The 24,127-nt window shown below is 42.1% G+C and overlaps 1 protein-coding gene across 1 annotated transcript; it reads right to left on the bottom strand.

Moving 5' to 3' along the window:
• Positions 1-8,010: 8,010 nt before the first annotated feature.
• bscl2 (BSCL2 lipid droplet biogenesis associated, seipin) lies at positions 8,011-13,351 on the bottom strand. Its single transcript, XM_014196511.3, has 9 exons — positions 13,102-13,351; positions 12,755-12,836; positions 12,462-12,605; positions 12,109-12,243; positions 10,710-10,807; positions 10,393-10,528; positions 10,184-10,256; positions 10,022-10,102; positions 8,011-9,044 (listed from the first exon to the last, which is right to left on the bottom strand). Exons 1-8 carry the CDS (start codon positions 13,308-13,310, stop codon positions 10,062-10,064), a joined length of 918 nt encoding a protein of 305 aa, XP_014051986.1. The 5' UTR covers positions 13,311-13,351; the 3' UTR covers positions 8,011-9,044; positions 10,022-10,061.
• Between the last annotated feature and the right edge of the window lie 10,776 nt (positions 13,352-24,127).

The raw sequence follows: 24,127 nt of genomic DNA on the forward strand, positions 1-24,127 counted from the left end.
TTTGGTTTTAAATATACTTAAGTATCAAAAGTAAATGTAATTGCAAAAATGTACTTAAGTATCAAAAGTCAAAGTCAAATTATAGTCAAAGTAAAATTATAAATAATTTAAAATTCCATATATTAAGCAAACCAGATGGCACAATTTTTTATTTATGAATAGCCAGGGGCACACTCCAACACTCAGACATCATTCATGTTTAGTGAGTCACCAGATCAGAGGCAGTAGAGATGACCAGGGATGTTCTCTTGATAAGTGCGTGAATTGGTCAATTTTTGTCCTGCTAAGCATTCAAAATGTAACGAGTACTTCTGGGTGTCAGGGAAAATGTATGGAGTAAGAAGCACATCATTTTCTTTAGGAATGTAATGAAGTAAAAGTAAAAGTAGTCAAAAATCTAAATAGTTAAGTAAAGTACAGATACCCCCCAAAACTACTTAAGTAGTACTTTATAGGATTTTTCTAAAGTACTTTACACCACTGGCTTTTTTCAACATTGGTGTGAACTAGGTACAAAGAAACCCCTGTCATATAAACACATTTCACATCAAAAGCCAGGAAGTTAGAGCAACATCACTGTTTTTCATACTGGAATAACAATGCAGACTACCATCCTGCTAGGACAAAATGACCTAAAACTACTTCACCAGAAAATAACCTCATATTTGTTGTCTATCCTTAACATACACATATATGTATCAGCTTTATTTTACCCGATTAATAAAGATTGAATGTATTCGTTTTTCATTTATTAAGTTGGACATTAAAGCTGACCAGTTATATACTGATAAAAATTCACATTATCTTGAAGACATTTCAAATAACAACCTTTTATTCATACTCAAGTCAAAACATATTCCATTCATTGCATAATTACCCTCATTCACATTTGAATTAACCTCACCAATGAAATTTGACACACACACAAACACATATCAGACAAAATCTTATTTATTTTCTATAACACTTTTTACCTATACAGATACTTTTCAACAAAACTCCACCAATTGTAACTTAACTTAATGTTTCAAGGAGCAATGAAGGATAAGTGATCTATAACAGAAAAAAATACATGTATTTAAAAGCAAAGTAAAATCGTGGACCACTTTGGAAACAAGTGTTTAATAAATACTTTTAAGTGCTATCCTCTGGGAATACAATGTATATCTTGCTGTATATGTTTCGACCCAAATAAATGAATTTCAATTCCATTCAACACATGGTGGTCCTTGTAACAGCTCTAAAAAGCATATTTGCTCAAGGTATATCATACAATAATGTATTGCAAAGGTGTAAACATAATGCATGTTATGTTTAAAAATAACAACTATACTGCAAGAAATGGAGAAACATTACATTTGTAACAGTGTAATCTTCAGGGTCAGCATTCTGCAGCTCAGGGCACTCTGATTTATATGGTAACCATAATAAATCAATCAAATGTATTTATAAAGTCATTTTTACATCAGCTGATGTCACAAAGTGCTATACAGAAACCCAGCCTAAAACCCCAAACAGCAATCAATGCGGATGTAGAAGCATGGTAGCTAGGAAAAACTGCCTAGAAAGGCAGGAACCTAGGAAGAAACCTAGAGAGGAACCAGGCTCTGAGGGGTGGCCAGTCCTCTTCTGGCTGTGCCGGGTTGAGGTTATACCAGTACATGGCCAAGATGTTCAAATGTCCATAGATGACCAGCAGGGTCAAATAATAATAATCATCACAGTGGTTGTAGAGGGTGCAACAGGTCAGCACCTCAGGAGTAAATGTCAGTTGGCTTTTCATAGCCGAGCATTCAGTGTTAGAGACAACAGGTGAGGTAGAGAGAGAGAGTCGAAAACAGCAGGTGCGGTAGAGAGAGAGAGTCGAAAACAGCAGGTCCCGGACCATAGGCTTCAATCCCAGGCACAAAGACATTCTCAACTATGTTGGTGTACCTGCTCAATCACATTCCTTAAGACTCATAACACATAGACCTACTTGCATATTTGCCAGCTATGCCACTCCTTGCTGTTGTTGAACCATGGGAAATGCACAGGAGTATACTCTCCGTTCCAACCAGAAAAGCCCCAGGTCCTCACCTCAGTGGCAGATTCATCAAGTAATTTGATGTTGAAATACCCCCCCCCGCCCCCCCAACTGACATATTCAACACCTCCCTGCGTGAAGGAGTGGTTCCACACCAATTGAAGGAGGTAATAGTGGTCCTCCTGCCGAATATTAATCCACCAAGCATTGACCAGATATGGTCCGTCTAGCTCACACCCCTTCTGGCAAAGGTATGAAGGTTTTGTTGCTGAATGGGTGACACAGGATATCCAAAATAACATCTCCAACCAACAGTTTGGCTGCCTCAATGGATGCTCAACCACCCAGTGCCTTGTAAGCATGGCAGACCAGAACAGACCAGAACAGCAGACACCAGAGGCACCTCCAGCACATGGGTCCTGACAGACTACAACAAGGCCTTTGATCTTGTGGATCACACCATTGCAATGAAACACCTTTTGCAATTATCTGTCCGACCAGAGATCGTGCCATGGGTTTGTAACTTCCATTCCAGGTGTAGCAATACAGTACCATGAGACTCTCCTGTGGCTTCCCCCAGGGCACATGGCTAGGTCCAATTGTATTTGTGGCTCACGTCAATGGTGCATCAGAGGGCACCCTATCCAACTCCTGGGCCTTTGTGGATGACCTGAACCTCATCCAATCAAGACCCTTATGTGGTACTTCCACCATACAGCAAGACCTCAACCAACTAGCTGACTGGTCAGATTCAAACAAAATGAAGGGAACCGAAGGTTCTTCATGATAAACCATCTTCACCACTTCCATCTACCGCCGAAGACCTGACAGTCTACACCTGCTTTGTTCGTCCAGTGCTCGATTACGCCGCTCCAGTATGGCACCCAGGTCTCACAACACAACCAACTTGACAAGATCCAACGACTTGCAACCAAAATCATTATGCCCCCCCCCCCCCCCCCCACACAGCTCCTACAACTCTGCATGCAGTGACCTGGGATTGCAGTCATTGGAGTACGGCTGCACCCATTGCTGCAGACCCTCTGCCCAGAAGCTTGCAAAACCCCAAGATTACAAATGGCGGACAGTGGCAGATCTACCCTATCCAGTCACAAACTGAACCTTCCCCCTACTCTGGCTGACAGACACTACAACAGCCCGATGTCATACTTTGTGAGACCGCTTTATGCTACTTAACTGTAATATTGTATACTACATCAAATTTGTTCATTTCATTTACTTGTGCTGCAATTCAGCTATTAGCTGCACATGTGTAAAATTCTAAATAAACCTTAAATATAACAAAGGCTGACCAACTCTGTCATTGCTACAATGATTCAGGCAAGGGAATTAAGTAAGCATTTCAAGACTGGAGTGTCACGTTGGCATAAATGATTCGTGAGACAGACGCAGCAATGCGTAATAGGGTTTTCTATTCAGGCCAAATTACGACGTGCGGTGTAAGGCAACGAAGACCAAACAAACACGTAACAAAACGCACAGGGTAGAAACCCAAAACAAAAGAGCGAGGAGTACCTCGAATAAATAACACACGCACAATGATTAACACACAGGACGAGACCCGTAATCTGCGCAATCCACAAGGGCACGAAAGCCCAAAACACACACCACAGGTACTCACACACAAAGGGCACATAAATACAAGCAGTGGGAATAGGGGCCAGGTGTGCGCAATGAAAGTTCCGGATGGGCCAGTTGTGGCTGCTGAAGTGGCGTTGTCGGACGGCCCAATTGCAGCTGCCCAAGTTGCGGCTGCGCCGGACAGACTAGTCACAGCGTCGGACGGGCCATTCCCGCTGTCTCCCTTAATGGTCGATTATTATGTCACGTTGGCATGAAGGAACGGGAGACAGATGCAGGAATGCGTAATAGTTTTTGTTATTTAGCCCAAATTATGGTGTGCGGTGTAAAGGCACGGGGACGAAGACCAAACAAACACATAACAAAAACACAGGACTGAAACCCAAACAAAAGAGCGTGGAGTGGTGGTGAATATTACGGAGTGTTCGTGGGTCTTTTTTGTACGAGTTAATCTCGTGTTTTCCCCAATGCCAAATTAAGAGCTTCGTCCACACATTGTGGAGAGTAACCTCTTCTTAGAAACCTATTGCGCATCTCCGCTGTTTTTTCTAGATTGTCCTCTGTGGAGTGGCATATACCGCGCAGTCTGAAAAACTGGCTTCACTGAAGTCCTCTTTTTAATGGTTCAGGGTGGAAGCGGTCCCCCTGTAATATACACTGCTCAAAAAAATAAAGGGAACACTTAAACAACAGAATGTAACTCCAAGTCAATCACACTTCTGTGAAATCAAACTGTCCACTTAGGAAGCAACACTGATTGACAATAAATTTCACATGCTGTTGTGCAAATGGAATAGACAACAGGTGGAAATTATAGGCAATTAGCAAGACACCCCCAATAAAGGAGTGGTTCTGCAGGTGGGGACCACAGACCACTTCTCAGTTCCTATGCTTCCTGACTGATGTTTTGGTCACTTTTGAATGCTGGCGGTGCTTTCACTCTAGTGGTAGCATGAGACGGAGTCTACAACCCACACAAGTGGTTCAGGTAGTGCAGCTCATCCAGGATGGCACATCAATGCGAGCTGTGGCAAGAAGGTTTGCTGTGTCTGTCAGCGTAGTGTCCAGAGCATGGAGGCGCTACCAGGAGACAGGCCAGTACATCAGGAGACGTGGAGGAGGCCGTAGGAGGGCAACAACCCAGCAACAGGACCGCTACCTGCGCCTTTGTGCAAGGAGGAGCAGGAGGAGCATTGCCAGAGCCCTGCAAAATGACCTCCAGCAGGCCACAAATGTGCATGTGTCTGCTCAAACGGTCAGAAACAGACTCCATCAGGGTGGTATGAGGGCCCGACGTCCACAGGTGGGGGTTGTGCTTACAGCCCAACACCGTGCAGGATGTTTGGCATTTGCAAGAGAACACCAAGATTGGCAAATTCGCCACTGGCGCCCTGTGCTCTTCACAGATGAAAGCAGGTTCACAGTGAGCACATGTGACAGACGTGACAGAGTCTGGAGACGCTGTGGAGAACGTTCTGCTGCCTGCAACATCCTCCAGCATGACCGGTTTGGCGGTGGGTCAGTCATGGTGTGGGGTGGCATTTCTTTAGGGGGGCCGCACAGACCTCCATGTGCTCGCCAGAGGTAGCCTGACTGCCATTAGGTACCGAGATGAGATCCACAGACCCCTTGTGAGACCATATGCTGGTGCGGTTGGCCCTGGGTTCCTCCTAATGCAAGACAATGCTAGACCTCATGTGGCTGGAGTGTGTCAGCAGTTCCTGCAAGAGGAAGGCATTGATGCTATGGACTGGCCCGCCCGTTCCCCAGACCTGAATCCAATTGAGCACATCTGGGACATCATGTCTCGCTCCATCCACCAACGCTACGTTGCACCACAGACTGTCCAGGAGTTGGCGGATGCTTTAGTCCAGGTCTGGGAGGAGATCCCTCAGGAGACCATCCGCCACCTCATCAGGAGCATGCCCAGGCGTTGTGGGGAGGTCATACAGGCACGTGGAGGCCACACACACTACTGAGCCTCATTTTGACTTGTTTTAAGGACATTACATCAAAGTTGGATCAGCCTGTAGTGTGGTTTTCCACTTTAATTTTGAGTGTGACTCCAAATCCAGACCTCCATGGGTTGATAAATTGGATTTCCATTGATTATTTTTGTGTGATTTTGTTTTCAGCACATTCAACTATGTAAAGAAAAAAGTATTTAATAACATTATTTCATTCATTCAGATCTAGGATGTGTTATTTTAGTGTTCCCTTTATTTTTTTGAGCAGTGTAGTATTTCTGCCTGTTTCTTTTCTATACAGAGTTGTAAACAGGGTACCATTTGATTTATCAATCCACATATCGAGGTAATGAACACGTTTAGTATCACAATCAATAGTGAATTTGAGATTGGGGTCAATGTCATTGAGTAATGCTATAAAGTCTGACAGCTCTTCTCCCCGTATGCAAAAAATGTTGTCAATATATAGATACCATTTCAGGACTTTATTCAAAAATGTATTTTCGTTTAATGTTAAAATGTTCTTCAAAAAGACCCACATAAAGGTTAGCATAGCTCGGAGCGAATGTGGAGCCTATCGATGCTCCATTCGTTTGAAATAGTTATACATCAAAACATATTAAGCCAACTCTAGAATAAAGTTTGTTGGTGGATATTCGTTTGTATCTGTCTCAAATAGTCAGCTAGGGCTTCTGGTATGTGGACTCTCGACATATGTGACCAAAATACAGTCTTCTGTTAATCCCATTATTGGTGAGATCTTGTTTATGAAGTCTATAGAGTCTTTCACATATGATGGCAATGCTTGCACGTGAGATTTAATAAAAGAGTCTACGAAGTTCAAAAATGGCTCTAGCATTGAGCCTATTCCTGCAACCACTGGTCTGCCTGAATAATTCAATCAAATGTATTTATGAAGCCCTTTTTACATCACCCGATGTCACAAAGTGCTAATTGCCTTGTGTTTTAGGTTTGTGTAATTTCAGCAAAATGTACAGGCATGGACGTATGGCACATTTGCAGCAAAGGTATTCATATTCAGGTTTTGAGATAAGGTTATTTAATAGGGCTTGCTCCAGATTAGAGCATATATCCCTTTGGAACACCTGTGTGGGATCAACACTTAATTTTCTATAGAAACGTTCATTACTGAGTTGTCTCTGAATCTCTTCTTTGTATTTTTCATAGTCTTAAACGATTACAGCACTCCCTTGTCTGTAGGTTTGAAAGATTAACCTTTCATTAGTTCATTAAGGGCCTGTTCTTCTGAATCTGTTCGACTAACCTACAACAAGTAATAATCGAGGAGTTGTTAAATATAGGACAGAATTTGCTTTTGGGTTTAAAATGGGTACCAGTTCTTTGTTGGGTTTCTAGGCCCGAAACAGTGTTTTGAGAAAACATGTGCTTAAGTTTAATCTTGCAAAATAATTGAAACAGATCTACTTTCGTATCGAATGGTTTATCTGTACATGTAGGTACAAAAGAGAGGCCATTAGATAAGACTGAGACTTACGCGTCAGTGAGCTCTTTTTTGGAGAGGTTAATTACCGGGTCCTGCTGTAGCTCTGTGTCCACGGCCTGTGTTCCTGGTCCCCTCTTTGACCGCTTGCCTCTCCTACATTGTTTATTTTCTTTCGTGGAGCCTTGTTGTGCTGCTTTCGGGCAACAACAAAAAACAGTCTGTGTGCGATGGTATCTGGAGTCGCTGTCTGTAGGGAATTCACTCTCAGTGGATGCCTCTGTGTCTGCGTGAAAGGGAAAGGCACATCGAGGGACCTGGGAGTGTGTAAATGTGAGCGATGATCTATGGTTCAGAGACTCAACCAGGGTTCCTGTCTCTGACGCAGCATAGAGTCCCCTAGCTGAGGCACCTGGGGTCCCGCCACTGCACCTCTATCCTGCAGATCAGCAGGCTCCTCTTCACTTGCATCGGTCTCGTAAATTTGAAGAGCCTCCAGGAGCACTGGGGGCTCATCTGACGACGACTCTTGAGCCGATACAGGGAGGCAGACGAAGAGAGAGTTTGAGTTAGGCTGAATGAAATGAGGCACCATCATCTACCTTTAAGGTCATAAAATAACTGTCAGAAGATAATGAAGAAATTATCATAATAGTGAAAAGGTTCCTACAAACGACTCAAGAAGTTTGAAAGAGTCTGTTACCTGTTTGACACTCTGGCAAACCCGAAGGCTCCTTCAGTGAACCAATCACATCTGGTGTTTCCAGCTCCAGACAGAATGCAATAATAAAATGTGAACAGCAACTTTGCTGAACATAAAAACAGTATGGTAACATTCATAGCATGATGTTACACAAAACATAAACAGAATCCACAACTACTCTTCAGGTACAAACCCACAACACAACGTGTGGCTAAACTAGTAATCTAACACATTGTGAGACGAGTCAGTATAAATTAAATCAACATCAGTTTATTTAAAATTGCTGGTTTCTTAAATTCTAATAGTTTGCCTAATTTCAGTGTATGTGATAAAACAAGCATAGAGAAAGTAGAGAACCATCTAAATCACTGAAATATCCCAAAATATTGTATATCAACAATAATTTTGTTGCCTGTTTTGCCATCAATACGTGTCACATATCAGTTTGCAAATAATGTAATTTATTATAATTTTTTTTTAAATTTATGAGTTAACGAAACCGCATACAAACATGGTCTATTTTTCCTTTCGTGAGTAAGGCAGCTCCAAAATGCAGGTGTTTCAGCCTAGCTCAGTGCTTTCTGTGGTGGTGGGGAAAATACAGAGCGTAGGGGTTGCTAATGTTGTCTAGTTGTGCCGTGATTGGCTCAGTGTTCTGTCGCTCATGGGGATACTACGTCGTCACAAAATCTACATAGCTTGAAAATTGAAGCTCCTTGGGTGCTACCACATATTTACATTAGAAGTGCCCATCCAAGAAGGCTCAAGGTCATTGGCTACAGATAAAATGACGTCAAATCACGTTATATATACCGTAGCTTTGATTGGACTGATTCTTTAAAAATCTTAGCTAGCAAGCTAGACTAGCAGTCATCATCATGAATCAAGTCGATCATTTACTCGCAAATCCTTTTCAATCCTTGTCATATGAAGAAAAATTATAGATAAAACGTATCGGTGCTCATCGGCCATTGGACGTAAACATTAGACAACAAGTTGGAAATCACAAATTCAACAATGAGTGGTTTGGAAGGAATCAATTGCTAACTGTAAGCGTTGCAAAGCAATCACTAGCCTGCTACTCAGTGGAGAGGGTGTGTGGTCCATGTCTGAGTTTAAGGGTTTCTTTTCCAAGCTTTAAAGGATAAACATTCACATGCAATACCATAGGCCAGAAAAGGTTGAATACATTGGCCATGTTGTCAATCCAGCATGACTTCTGCCGCATCCAAAAAACTGGAAACTCGGAACTGGGAAATCTCAGACTTCAGTGAGTTCATCTTCCTGTTCAAGTGAGCACAGCACAACAAGGTAAGTCCAAAAATGTCTTGTATGCCGATGCATAAATTATGTAATATGCTGAGGAGATATGTATACTGTAGCTAAGAAAGTAATACTAAATGTTTGTTGTGTAGTAAGCTGTTAGTAGCCCATGTGCCTTACCCTAATAATTTGGCCCCTTTCCCACTCATAACTTAGACTTCTGTTCTGACATGGTGGTGCACATGTATCCTATAGCCTGTTGAATATTGTAAGAGCTTTCATTGTCTGCTTATATGCCCCCTTTATTTGTCCTACGGTTCTGGCTTGGTGTACAGGGAGAATACTGTAAGAACGACCCATGTTCTGAATTCTGTCGCTGTACATTTAAAAAACGCTGAACAAATAGTTAAATTGACTAAGTTATTCTTAGCTTGCTCATCAATTTCTTAATTGAAATTACGGATTGTCTCTTATCCGCGCATCGTTCCCTTATGCCATAGTTTGTACATCTCAAATGTCAGTAGAAAGCACATTTGTTTAAGCAAGTCAGCAATATCAGCTATGCTTTTTAAAAAGGCAGTAAATGAGGCTGAATTAACTGTTTTGCTGCCAGACAAGGCTCTGCTGATAGCCCGGTGTAGCAGTGGTAATGATTCAGTCCATGGTGTGGAAAAGAAAGCTCTGCTGTTGGGACAGCTTTATGTAGGCCCTAATAGTTTGTGGGCACCGTTTGTCACCATTATAGTGCAATTAATGTATTGTCTTTGCTGGCATGCAGCAACATTTTTTGGGGGGAGTTTTCCCCACCAAGATTTACATTCTAAAATTGCCACTGCGCACAGAACAGATCTATCGCTTCTTAGACTTTCCTTCAATGAGAACTACAAATCTATAACTCACATTTCTATGTAAATGTGGTCGTTTGCCAAAAAAGTTACATATTGTAGGTTTAATATACTCTTGTGTATACACTTTTATTCACACATTCACACCCTCACCTTTCTGTATTACTGATGCTTCTTGTCTAGGTTCTTCCAACTACTCAGCAACATGATCATTGTCTTTCTGAGGAATTTTAGCTGAAACACATTCAGATTAACCATGTTATGTTTGTTTTACACAATGCGCGTGATGCCTGTTGCAGAGTAGAACTCACTCACTTTGTGAGAAGGACATGCGCTTCCGAGCCTCTTCTCTTCTCCACTGCATGCAAGTTGTGTCTCCCATCATAACCTACGGACAAGAAAAACAAAACAAAGTTGATGTACTGAGGATCACCTCACAGCAGTTATATTTTAATGTAAGGTATATAGATGTACTGCATAGATGGGGAACGTCCTATTACAGAGAAAATGAGACCGCATCTTACCCTGACCTGCTCGGGAGGCCAAAGTCCCCCCCATATAAACTGTAGGTATCCAAAGAGCACAATGACACTGAGGAAGGCCAAGTTGCTGGCCACACCGATCACTGCAGACATCACCGGGAAATTGTACAGGAGGTATCTATTAAGACAAAGGGTTCAGAGATAGGAACAGAGGAGGATGGGGAATAGGAGGAAAACAAAAGAAAGGAAGATACAACAGTAGGTAAGAACATCAATTACATTCCATATATTTGACTTATTGGCCTCAAATAATCTGGATTTGAAACAGAAAAAAATGGATACTATTGGAAGGTCTATACCTGATGCCAGTGAAGGAAGCATGGATCCTGAGCTGAGCTGAATAGACCTGCACCCGCCTAGACTGAATCTCAATGACAGCGCCAACAGTGGGTTGATACTGTAGCGAGAGAAATGTTCAGGTAGAGAGAAGCAGAGATCAATAATAAGAGAGAGAAAAATATTTTGACCTTATTACCTAAAAAGACTAGTCTGAGTTAGCCAGTCTTGCAGCACTGAACAAATGCAAGACTAAGTGGTCTGGCTTGCAAGACAATTCAAAGTCTAATAAAATGGGAAAACTCATTCTTACTTTGAAAGAGGACATTTTATTCCGACAGGTTGTATTTGTCTGGACTTCTTAATAAATGAGGTCTGTCCGAGTACTGTTTAATTGAAAGCACATGAACATCGAATGCTGCTGAAAGGGAAGTATGCTTGGTCAGGGAGGGTTTCACACAAGTAAATCGAATTACATCAAATAAAAATGAAATGGGTTGAGTGGAGCTGAAGGGTGGGACTAAAAATAAGATAATGTAAAATATACTGTGTCCGTAAAATGTATATAGGTTCAGAACTTGTGTGAAACAGCACAGTTGAAAAATATATGGCAAATAGGATCACGGCACAAGGCAAGACCCAAATGCAGACACAGGAGGTAGAAGGTTGGAGTCTTACAATGTTTATTCATCCAAAGGGGTAGGCAAGAGAATTTGTCTGTCCACGACCAAAGGTAAAAACCAGATCGGCGTCCAGGAGGTATAGAGTGGCAGACAGGCTCATGCTCAAGGCAGGCAGAATGGTCAGGCAGGTGGGTACAAAGTCCAGAAACAGGCAAGAGTCAAAACCGGGAGGACCAGAAAAAGGAGAATGCAAAAAGCAGGCAACCGGGAAAACCACTGGTGAACTTAGAAACATACAAGACAAACTAGCACAGAGAAACAGGAAACACAGGGATAAATACACTGGGGAAAACAAGCGACACCTGACAAATAGAAATCAAAACTGGATGGTGATGGGACAAAAGAGAACTATTGTAAAATACACTGTGTCCGTAAAATGAATATAGTATGTATAACCTGGAAGTAGAAGCCTAAGTGTTGTTGTCCATTAGTTTACTCTAATTGGGGAGGGGTGGTAGGGATAGGGGAAAATAATAAAGAAAAAATATACATTTTATATATTTACAAAAAAATATAGATGATGCAGAGAATTACATTGATGGGAGCCACAATCTATCTGCAATATTAAAGCTGATCTACTATCCCCCCTAAAAAAAAAAATTATACAGTTAACTTACAAAATTATAATCACAAGATCATGATGATCTGATTCAGTAAGAGGGCACAGTGAACTAAGTGTAAGCTCCGTGGGAGAGGAAAACAGATTTGACATGCACAGGCAACCACAAACAGCACTTACAGAATTGGCCTTGTAGTCTGAGAAGAGCTCAACCTCAAGGAGCTGCTTCTGCTCTGTCATCCCAGTCAGTAGGAGAGGAGAGAACAGTAATGTATTCAAGGTCTGCAGAAGACCAGAGCGGTAGTGCAGCATAGCCTGTTGGAGAAAAGAAAGCAGTCACTGTCAGAGAGCCCCACAATAATCGAATACATCACATTGTGAAGTATGAGAGGATATTTTATATGGGAGGAAACGGAAGGAACGGACACCTTATGTTCCACCAAGAACAAACTGGCGCTGAAGCGCTTAGAGAGGCTCAATAGTGGGGTTTGGTAGGAAGACAAACAGAATAAACTTGGCACTTTAGCACTTACAGAGCGCACCACAGCTGCAACTGTCTGGCCATCGTTGGTGTAGCAAGACATCTTAATCATGAACATGCCAAGCTGTTTGTTGACAAGCGACTCAGGCATTTCCAGCTCTAAAGAGATTCGATATGGCTGACCATAGATCATAACCTAGGAAAGACAATGAGGGATAGAATACTGTGAGAGACAATGAGCATACCTGACTACAGTGATCATTTCTTAGCATATTGTAATTATACTAGCATCTACCTCAGGATAGAGGGGGTGAGGGAAACGATGGTTATGTGTGAAGAGCATACCTGGTCTTTGCCATTCTTCAGCAGTGAGATGTTAGCCACAGGGAAAGAGCAGAGGACTGAATTGGTAGCATCACAGTCGGAACTAGAACAAACAGCGGCCAGGAAAAAATGTGTGACGTTATGGGCCTATGCTTTTTACCTTGACATGGTACTAACAGCACAAAATAAAAATCAGGTGCAACAGCATAGAGCATTTTGTTAAGTGTAGCTAAATGCTAATGCAAAAGCAATTATTTGTTTTTAAAATAATCCATTCAAAGTGAGTGAAAGGAGTAGAAAGACTGGATTTTACTTCAATTTGAAGAAAAAAAGGCACCAAACAAACTTTCCATGATGTCTCCCAGTACCTGTAGTGGTAGTGCACTGGTGCAGAGAAGCTGACGGTGGGCATATAGGAGTAGTAGAAGCTACCATAGAGGAAGACGGCCACCCAGACCAGCAGCGCTAAAACGCAGAAGAGGATGGCAGCCTGCAGTAAAGTCCGACGGGCTCTGTGGAGAGTTACCCCCAACACAACTTGCAGCCACAGGAAAACTGGTCTCGTTACACCACCCATGGTGACCAACCCAGCACTGACTCTTTCCAGACGTTGCACACCACTCGCTGAGATCTCACTGCCTTTTATTCCTGTGGCTTCTGTCAAAAGCCCCTCGCTATCTCTTTCTGTCTCTCTCTCTCTCTCTCTCTCTCTCTCTCTCTCTGCTTATTTGGATAATTTGTTTATATTTTGAAGGTTATGGCGCCCTGTTCATTGGAAGACGTCCACTCAACAATGCCAACATTGGCCTGCTCATTTAAGTGAACTGCTGTACGGAATAATATCTATATATTTGTCACATCCCTTAATATGACATTACTTTCTTAGCTAATTTACCTTTTCTTTATCTACTGCAAGTTTAAAACCTGATAATGTGCTGGCCTGTCTTTAATAATATTTCTGTAGCAAGTTGTAAAATAGAAGAGAATAGCATTGAGACTTTAATGCAGATGGATACGGAATACAAAAGCACCATTCAAATCTACATCATTCGTAAGATATAAATCTTTCTGCTTTAGGAATTTCTAGGAATATAATTTCTAGTGCATCATACAATGAGTTTTAAGACTTTTTTTCTACACGGCCAATGGACATGTGAGAGAGCAATTAGACATACACACACACAAGACAGATATGAAACTGTAAAAGATAAAGGACTAGGGACTCATTCTATGACAAAATATTAAGTATAGCCTCATAGCTAGCTACACTACATGACCAAAATATGTGGACACCTGCTCGTCGAACGGCTCATTCCAAAATCACGGGCATTAATATTGAGTTGCCTCCACTCTTCTGGGAAGGCATTCCACTAGATGTTGGGACATTGCTGCGGGAACTTGCTTCCATTCAGCCACAAGAGCAATAGTGAGGTCGGGCACTGATGTTGGGCGATTAGGCCTGGTCGGCGTTACAATTCATCCCAACAGTGTTCGATGGGGTTGAGGTCAGGGCTCTGTGCAGGCCAGTCAAGTTCTTCCACACCGATCTTGACAAACCATTTCTGTATGAACCTCGCTTTGTGCACGGCGGCATTGTCATGCTGAAACAGGAAAGGGCCTTCCCCAAACTGTTGCCACAAAGTTGGAAGCACAGAATCGCTGTGAATGTCATTGTATACTGTAGCGTTAAGACTTCCCTTCACTGGAACTAAGGGGCCTAGCCCAAACCATGAAAAACAGCCCCAGACCATTATTCCTCACCACCAAACTTTACAGTTGGCACTGTGCATTGGGGCAGGTAGCATTCTCCTGGCATCTGCCAAACCCAGATTTTTCCATTGGACTTCCAGATGGTGAAGCGTGATTCATCACTCCAGAGAACGCGTTTCCAGAGGCAGTTTGGAACTCGGAATGGAGTGTTGCGACCGAGGACAGCTGATTTTGTTGTGCTACGCGGTTCAGCACTCAGCGTTCACGTTCTGTGAGCTTGTGTGGCCTACCACGTCATGGCTGAGCCGTTGTTGCTTCTAGAACTTCTAGGAATATGGTTTCTAGTGCAGCAGCATACCACCCTGCATCACACTGTTGGCTTGCCTCTGAAGCTAAGCAGAGTTGGTCCTGGATGGGAGACCTGATACTGCTGGAAGTAGTTTTGGATGGCCAGTAGGAGGCACTCTTTCAACTAGTTTAAATTAAAAATCCCAGGACAGTGATTGGGGACATTGCCCTGTGTAGGGTGCGGTCTTTTGGATGGGATGTTAAACGAGTGTCCTGACTCTCTCTGGTCACATGGCACTTATCGTATGAGTAGGGGTGTTAACCCCGCTGTCCTGGCTAAATTCCTAACTGGCCCTCATACCATTATGGCCACCTAATCATCCCCAGCTTCCAATTGGCTAATTCCTCTCCCCTGTAACTATTTCCCAAGTTGTTGCTGTAAATGAGAATCTGTTTTCAGTCAACTTACCGGGTAAAAACTATTATAGGCCTATTTCTATTTTGCCCTGTTTATCAAAAGTGTTGGAAAAACTTGTCAATAATCAACTGACTGGCTTTCTTGATGTCTATAGTATTCTCTTGGGTATGTAATCTGGTTTCCGCTCAGGTTATGGATGTGTCACTGCAACCTTAACGGTCCTCAATGATGTCACCATTGCCCTTGATTCTAAGCAATGCTGTGCTGCTATTTTTATTGACTTGGCCAAAGATTTTGATACGGTAGACCATTCCATTCTTGTGGGCCAGCTACGGAGTATGGGTGTCTCTTAAGGGTCTTTGGCCTGGTTTGCTAACTACCTCTCTCAAAGAGTGCAGTGTATAAAGTCAGAAAATCTGCTGTCTCAGCCACTGCCTGTCACCAAGGGGCTCGATCCTACGCCCCACGCTCTTCCATTTATATGCAGATGATACAGTCTTATACTCAGCTGGCCCCTCCCCGGATTTTGTGTTAAATACTCCACAACAAAGCTTTCTTAGTGTCCAACAAGCTTGCTCTACCCCTAACCTTGTTCTGAACACCTCTAAAACAAAAGTCATGTGGTTTGGTAAGAAGAATGCCTCTCCCCACAGGTGTGATTACTACCTCTGAGGGTTTAGAGCTTGAGGTAGTCACCTCATACAAGTACTCAGGAATATGGCTGTCCTTCTCTCAGCACATATCAAAGCTGCAGGCTGAAGTTAAATCTAGACTTGGTTTCCTCTATCGTAATCGCTCTTCTTTCACCCCAGCTGCCAAACTAACACTGATTCAGATGACCATCCTACCCATGCTAGATTACAAAGACATAATTTATAAATCAGCAGGTAAGGGAGCTCTCGAGCGGCTAAATGTTCTTTACCATTCGGCCGTCAGATTTGCCACCAATGCTCCTTATAGGACACATCACTGCACTCTATACTCCTCTGTAAACTGGTCATCTCTGTAAACCCGTTGCAAGACCCACTGGTTGTTGCTTATTTATAAAACCCTCTTAGGCCTCACTCCCCCCTATTTGAAATATCTACTGCAGCCGTCATCCTTCACATAAAACACCAGTTCTGCCAGTCACATTCTGTTAAAGGTCGCTCGCTCCCTATTCCACTGAACCGCTTAGGCGTAACAAACACAAGTCCAACATTTATCGGAAACTGTTAAACTACCTGTTCACTACCCTCCTGCTCTCCGGAAATGTGCAACTCAATCCTGGGCCTAACATCACCGAGCCAGCGATACTCACTGGAGTGGAAAGCAGTGGATGGCCTCGTCCACTGATCGTCGCCGCTGTGGAAGTGGGTGAGTGCTATGGTCCCATGGTTTCTCTCGACTCACCCGGCTCCAGGATAGATTTTAATTCTTCAAACATACCCAAGTCGCTATATGCGATCCATGACTTTGCTTCTGGTACGCAAGCTGTTTTAATTAGTTCTCCGCATCCAGTGCAAGCGGGAGGGACTGTTAACTGCGCTACCGAACTGCCCCTATTCAAAACGGCCAAAACCCATCCGTCAGAAAACACAGAAAATGTTACTTTTTTCAATGTGTCAATCACTCTTGAGTCATCTGGGACCTACGAGCTAAGCCCAAGGGACTACTAGGGGGGCACTTGAACATTCGTAGTGTCATTCCAAAAAGTGATCAAATTCAACATCTTCTCACAGACTCCAACCTTGACTTCCTCTGCCTCTCAGAGACATGGCTCCATAAAAACTCTCCAAATGCTGCTTTGATTGTGCCTGGCTACAATGTTTTCAGGAGAGACAGGATTGAAGGAAGAGGAGAGGGTCTGATGATTTATATTAAAGAACATATCCGATGTAAACAAATTGAGTGGTCATGTGATAATGAACTAGAATGTATTGGCCTGAACATTACACTGTCTCCCCAAATGTCTTTTACCTTTATTGGAATGTATAGACCACCTTCCACCAAAAGTGTGTTTTTTTATCAGTTTAATAACATGCTTAGGGAATGTGATTTTGGGAAAGAGGTCATCTTAATGGGAGATTTTAATATTAATTATGAAGACAAGTCTTGTAGGAAAACCCTCAAATGGATCACTAATACCTTTGACCTTCCACAGCTAGTTAAAGGGCCAACCAGGGTGACTTGTTGCTCTAAAACACAGATTGATTTGGTGTTCAGTAATAAACCAGAGAGAGTGACGAAATCATTCAGTATGGTTACTGGGCTATCTGATCATAATCTGACACTTATAGCCAGAAAGCTGTTTAAGAGCAGGTTTAACCTCTCTACTGTTAGAAAGTCGGATCAACTAAGAATACCTAAGAGTGAATTAAACTATTTTGAAAACCAATTAATGGAATTAACTGGAACGATCTCTTGTCCTATACAGACGTGGAAGCTGATAGTCAGGTTTTTCTATCCACAATCCAGGCTATGTTGAGAAATAAGGTGATGAAAGAAATCAGACAGGCCAAGGCAAACTTTTTTATTAACATAATTGGTGAAGCAAGGGGAAATTCTAAATTGATCTATAAAGTTAACAGGGAAAGACCATAGTAACACTGCAAAAAGATTAGAAATCATGGTGAATAACAATCTAACACAGGATGCAGTCGAAATAGCAATAGCCTTCAATTCCTACTTTATTGACTCTGTCAGGGTACTGACACAGAACCCCTCCACTGGTTTCTTGGGTTCAGTGCTAGTAAATGACGCTCAACCTGTCTTCATCATAAGGGAGGTTTCTGAGTCAAAGGTGAACAAGGTGATTAGCTCACTAAAGAACTCTAAAGCCAAAGATGTGTTTGGGCTGGACTCTACCTTTCTTAAAAACTACAAAGAGTCACTCATTGGCCCCATTACTAAGATCACCAACACATCTATTGGTCTGGGGGTGTTTCTAAGGGTATGGAAGTCGACCATAATAACGGCCATTTTTAAATCAGGCAACCCTGCTGACGTGAGTAACTACAGGCCCATTAGCATACTACCTGTGGTGTCGAAGGTTGTTGAAAAGTGTGTAGCAGAACAACTGTTTGCCCACCTCAACAACAGCCCCTTCACATTACACTCCACGCAGTTTGGCTTCAGAGCAAAACACTCCACAGAAACGGCCATCTGCTTTCTTCTGGAAAATGTGAAGTCCAAAATGGACAAAGGGGGTGTTGTTGGGGCTGTGTTTCTGGACCTAAGGAAGGCTTTTGATACTGTTAACCATGAGATTCTCATCACAAAATTGTCCAAGTTCAACTTTTCCCCCAATGCCTTGAGATGGATGGAATCATACCTTGAAGGCAGAACTCAGTGTGTCAGAGTGAGCAATGAGCTGTCGCTCACTCTTAGCTATGATGTGGGCGTGCCCCAAGGTTCAATACTAGGGCCCCTCCTGTTCAGCCTGTACATTAATGATCTGCCTTCTGTCTGTACTGGGTCTGAAGTTCAAATGTATACAGATGATACAGTGATATATGTGCATGCAAAGAGCAAACAACAAGCTGCACAAGAACTCACTACTGTAATGGTCCAGGTTACAAAGTGGCTCAGTGACTCCTGTTTGCATCTCAATGTGAAAAAAAACTGTTTGCATGTTCTTCACAAAGAGGGCAACAGATGCTACTGAGCCAGATGTCTATGTGTCAGGGGTTGAAGCTCCAGGAGGTATCTGATTTTAAGTACCTTGGCATCATACTTGATTTCAACCTCTCTTTTAAAAAGCATGTGAAAAAGGTAATACAAATAACCAAATTCAACCTAGCTACTTTCCGATTTATACGAAATTGTTTGACTACAGAGGTAGCAAAACTGTACTTTAAATCTATGATACTCCCCCACTTAACATACTGCTTGACTAGTTGGGCCCAAGCTTGCTGTTCAACATTAAAACCTATTCAGTTTGTCTACAAACAGGCTCTCAAAGTGCTTGATAGGAAGCCCAATAGGCATCATCACTGTTACATTCTCAGAAAGCATGAGCTCCTGAATTGGGAAAATCTTGTGCAATACACCATGTCTTGTATTCAAGATCCTAAATGGCCTGGCTCCCCCTCCACTCAGTATTTTTGTTAAACAGAAAACCCAAACATATGGCAGCAGATCAACAAGGTCTGCCATGAGAGGTGACTGTATAGTTCCCAACCTCTCTAGGACATGTGGGATGCTAGCCAAATTCAAACAACAAAACAACAAAATCTCATAATTCAAATTTCTCACACATACAAGTATTATACACCATTTTAAAGATAATCTTCTCGTTAATCCAACTACAGTGTCCAATTTCAAAAAGGCTTTACGGCGAAAGCATAGCATTAGATTATGTTAGGACAGCACCTAGACAAGAAAAACCACACAGTCATTTTCCAAGCAAGGAGAGGCGTCACAAAAACCAGAAATACAGCTAAAATTAATCACTAACCTTTGATGATCTTCATCAGATGGCACTCATAGGACTTCATGTTACACAATACATGTATGTTTTGCTCGATAAAGTTCATATTTATATCCAAAAACCCCATTTTGCGTGTAATGTTCAGAAATGTTTTGCCTCCAAATACTCATCATAAACTTTGATAAAAGATATAAGTGTAAGGCACAGAATTATAGATAAACTTCTCCTTAATGCAACCGCTGTGTCAGATTTCAAAAAAGCTTTACGGCGAAAGCAAACTTTGCAATAATCTAAGTACAGCGCTCAGACATCAAAACAAGCCATACAGATACCCGCCATTTTGGAGTCAACAGAAGTCAGAAATAACATTATAAATATTCACTTACCTTTGATGATCTTCATCGGAATGCACTCCCAGGAATCCCAGTTCCACAATAAATGTCCGTTTTGTTCGATAAAGATCATCTTTGTGTCCAAATACCTCCATTTTGTTCGCGCGTTTAGTCCAGCACTCCAAATTCACTAAGCGTGCGAGTTTAGTCCAGACGAAAAGTCAAAATAGTTCCATTACAGCTCGTAGAAACATGTCAAACGATGCATAGAATCAATCTTTAAGATGTTTTTATCATAAATCTGCAATAATATTCCAACCAGACAATTCCATTGTCTTTAGAATTGAAAGGAAAGGCAGCTCGCTCTCACGGCCGTGCGCATGTTTGAGGTCATGCCAATTTTCCAGACACATGACTGAATCAGCTCTTATTCTCTTCCCATTCACAGTAGAAGCCTGAAACAAGGTTCTAAAGACTGTTGACATCTAGTGGAAGCCTTAGAAAGTGCAATATGACCCCACAGACACTGTATACTGGACACGCAATCACTTGAAAAACTACAAATCTCAGATTTCCCACTTCCTGGTTGGATTTTTTTTCAGGTTTTTGCCTGCCATATGAGTTCTGTTATACTCACAGACATCATTCAAACAGTTTTAGAAACTTCGGAGTGTTTTCCATCCGAATCTACTAATATATGCATATTCTAGCTTTTGTGCCTGAGTAGCAGGCATTTTACTTTGGGCATGTTTTTCATCCAAGCTACTCAATACTGCCCCCCTTTCCTAGAGAAGTTAAGGAAAAGCACCTTTAGTAAATCCGCTTTCTCTGTGAGAGCTTCCCATGTCTGAAATACACTGCCATCAGACACACATAACTGCACCACATACCACACTTTCACAAAATGCATGAAGACATGGCTGAAGGTCAATCAGATTTGTGAACACAATCCCTAGCTGTGTATTGCCGCTTTCCATGTTGTCTGTAGCTTGTGAGGTATGGAAACACTTTGTTGCTTTTATGGATTTTGTCTTGTTGCTTTTTGTTCTATGTTGCTCTGTCTGTATGCTATGTCTTGCTTGTCCTATGTTGTTCTGCGTGTGCTCACTGCTCAATGATTGTCTATATTGTAATTGTTTTTAATAACCTGTCCAGGGACTGCGATTGAAAATTAGCCGGCTGGCTAAAACCGTCACTTTTACTGAAACGTTGATTAATGTGCACTATCCCTGTAAAAATAAAATAAACTCAACTCAACAACTCAACTCTTACTGACAGTCGTGGCTGCTTTGCATGATGTATTGTTGTCTTTACTTTCTTGCCCTTTGTGCTGTTGTCTGTGCCCAATTATGTTTGTACCACGTTTTGTGCTGCTACCATGTTGTGTTGCCACCATGTTGTTGTCATGTTATGTTGCTACCATGCTGTGGTGTCATGTGTTGTTGTCTTGCTGTGTTGTTGTCTTAGGTCTCTCTACATGTAGTGATGTGTTGTCTCTCTTGTCGTGATGTGTGTTTTGTCCTATATTTATATTTTATACATTTTTACATTTTTTATCCCAGCCCCCGATCCCGCAGAAGGCCTTTTGCGTTTTGGTAGGCCGTCATTGTGAATAAGAATTAGTTGTTATCTGACTTGCCTAGTTAAATAAAGGTTAAATAAAATTACTAATTGTTTTTAAAAACAATGAGTTTGAAGAGTTTTTTCTTTACTGCCAATCGACATGTGAGAAAGCAGTTAGACACAACAAAAACATGAATGCCTCTACTGATCCTACAGCTATTGTAATCATGTGCCTATGAAGCAGAGTTATACTGTTAGCACTGAGGCGGTGTGCCCTAGTAGGAAGTCCACTGTGTGCAGCTCACCCTGCACAAACATAAATAGCATGAATATGTCTACTTCTGCTAAGCTTCCCAGTAAAGCAATGAAAACAATCAAGCATCCCAGAAAAGTGTGAAAAATAGCCCATGTTAACATATGTAGCTTAAGAAACAAGGTTAATGAAATCCATAATTTGTTAGTAACAGATGACATTCATATTCTGACGATCTCTGAAACTCACTTAGATAATACCTTTGATGATACAGTGGTAGCAATACATGGTTATAACATCTACAGAAAATACAGAAATGCCGAAAGTGGAGGTGTTGCTGTTTATATTCAGAACCACATTCCTGTAAAGCATAGAGAGGACCTCATGTTAAATATTGTTGTAGTAATAAGGCTACAGGTTCATCTGCCTCACCTAAAGTCCATTCTGGTGGGAAGCTGGTATAGACCACCTTGTGCTAACAGTCAGTATCTGGATAACATGTGTGAAATGCTTGATAATGTATGTGATATCAACAGAGAGGTATATTTTCTGGGTGATTTAAATATTAACTGGCTTTCATCAGGCTGCCCACTCAAGAGGAAGCTTCAAAATGTAACTAGTACCTGCAACCTGGTTCAGGTTATCAGTCAACCTACCAGGGTAGTTACAACCAACGCAGGAATTAAATCATCAACATGTATTGATCACATTTTACTAATGCCGCAGAAATTTGCTTTAAAGCAGTATCCAAATCCATCGGATGTAGGGATCACAAAATAGTAGCCATATCTAGGAATACCAAAGTTCCAAAGGGTTGGCCTAATATAGTGTATAAGAGGTCATAGAATAAGTTTAGTTGTTATTCCTATGTTGTTGATGTAAATAATATTTGTTTGTCTGTGGTGTGTAATGAGGAGCAACCAGACGCTGCACTTGACACATTTATGAAATTGCTTATTCCAGTTACTAATAAGCATGCACCCATTAAGAAAATGACTGTAAAAATTGTTAAATTCTCATGGATTGGTGAGGAATTGAAAAATGGTATGGTTGAGAGGGATGAGGCAAAAGGAATGGCAAATATAGTGCATTCGGAAAGTATTCAGACCCCTTGACTTTGTCCACATGTTGTTACATTACAGCCTTATTCTAAAATGGATTAAATAAAACAAATTATCATCAATCTACACACAATACCCCATAATGACAAAACGCTTTTTTTAATGTTAGCAAATGTATAAAAAAACTAAAACAGAAATACCTTATTTTCCATAAGTATTCAGACCGTTTGCTATGAGACAACAACATTGACGTATACGCTGACTCGGTGAGCGAGTTTATTAGCAAGTGCATCAGTGATGTTGTACCCACTGTGACTATTAAAACCTTCCCTAACCAGAAACCGTGGATTGATGGCAGCATTCGCACAAAACTGAAAGCACGAACCACCACTTTTAATCATGGCAAAGCGACTGGAAACAAGACCGAATACAAACAGTGTAGCTATTCCCTCCGCAAGGCAATCAAACAAGAAAAGCGTCAGTATAGAGACAAAGTAGAGTGGCAATTCAATGGCTCAAACACGAGACGTATGTGGCAGGGTCTACAGTCAATCATGGACTACAAAAACAAAACCAGCCCTGTCGCAGACATCGACATCTTGCTCCCAGACAAATTATACAACTTCTTTCCTCTTTGCACGCTTTGAGGACAATACAGTGCCACTGACACAGCCCGCTACCAAAGCCTGTGGGCTCTCCTTCTCCATGGCCAACGTGAGTAAAACATTTAAGTGTTAACCCTCACAAGGCTGCCGGCCCAGACAGCATCCTTGGCTGCATCCTCAGAGCATACACAGACCAGCTGGCTGGTGTGTTTATGGACATATTCAATCAATCCCTATCCCAGTCTGCTGTCCCCACATGCTTCAAGATGACCACCGTTGTTCCTGTTCCCAAGAATGCTAAGGTAACTGAACTAAATGACTACCGCCCGGTAGCTCACTTCTGTCATCATGAAGTGCTTTGAGAGACTAATCAAGGATCATATCACCTCCACCGTACCTGATACCCTAGACCCACTCTAATTTGCTTACCGCCCCAATAGGTCCACAGACGACGCAATCACCATCACACTGCCCTATCCCATCTGGACAAGAGGAATACCTATGTAAGAATGCTGTTTATTGACTACAGCTCAGCATTTAACACCATAGTACCCTCCAAACTCGTCATTAAGCTCGAGACCCTGGGTCTCAACCCCGTCCTGTGAAACTGGGTCCTGGACTTCCTGACAGGCTGCCCCCAGGTGGTGAGGGTAGGAAACAACGTCTCCACCCCACTGATCCTCAACACTGGGGCCCCACAAGGGTGCGTTCTCAGCTCTCTCCTTTACTCCCTGTTCACCCATGACTGCGTGG

Source organism: Salmo salar, chromosome 04, assembly GCF_965601325.2.
Source record: "Salmo salar chromosome 04, fSalSal1, whole genome shotgun sequence".
Classification (NCBI taxonomy): domain Eukaryota; kingdom Metazoa; phylum Chordata; class Actinopteri; order Salmoniformes; family Salmonidae; genus Salmo; species Salmo salar.

Excerpts from the sequence above, each read along its gene's own strand:
- bscl2 (XM_014196511.3), bottom strand. The coding sequence starts at position 13,310 with ATGGGTGGTGTAACGAGACCAGTTTTCCTGTGGCTGCAAGTTGTGTTG. Across the intron at positions 12,606-12,754 it reads TGAAGAATGGCAAAGACCAG|GTTATGATCTATGGTCAGCC; the intron begins GTATGCTCTTCA and ends TGTCTTTCCTAG. Across the intron at positions 10,103-10,183 it reads GCGCATGTCCTTCTCACAAA|CTAAAATTCCTCAGAAAGAC; the intron begins GTGAGTGAGTTC and ends AATGTGTTTCAG.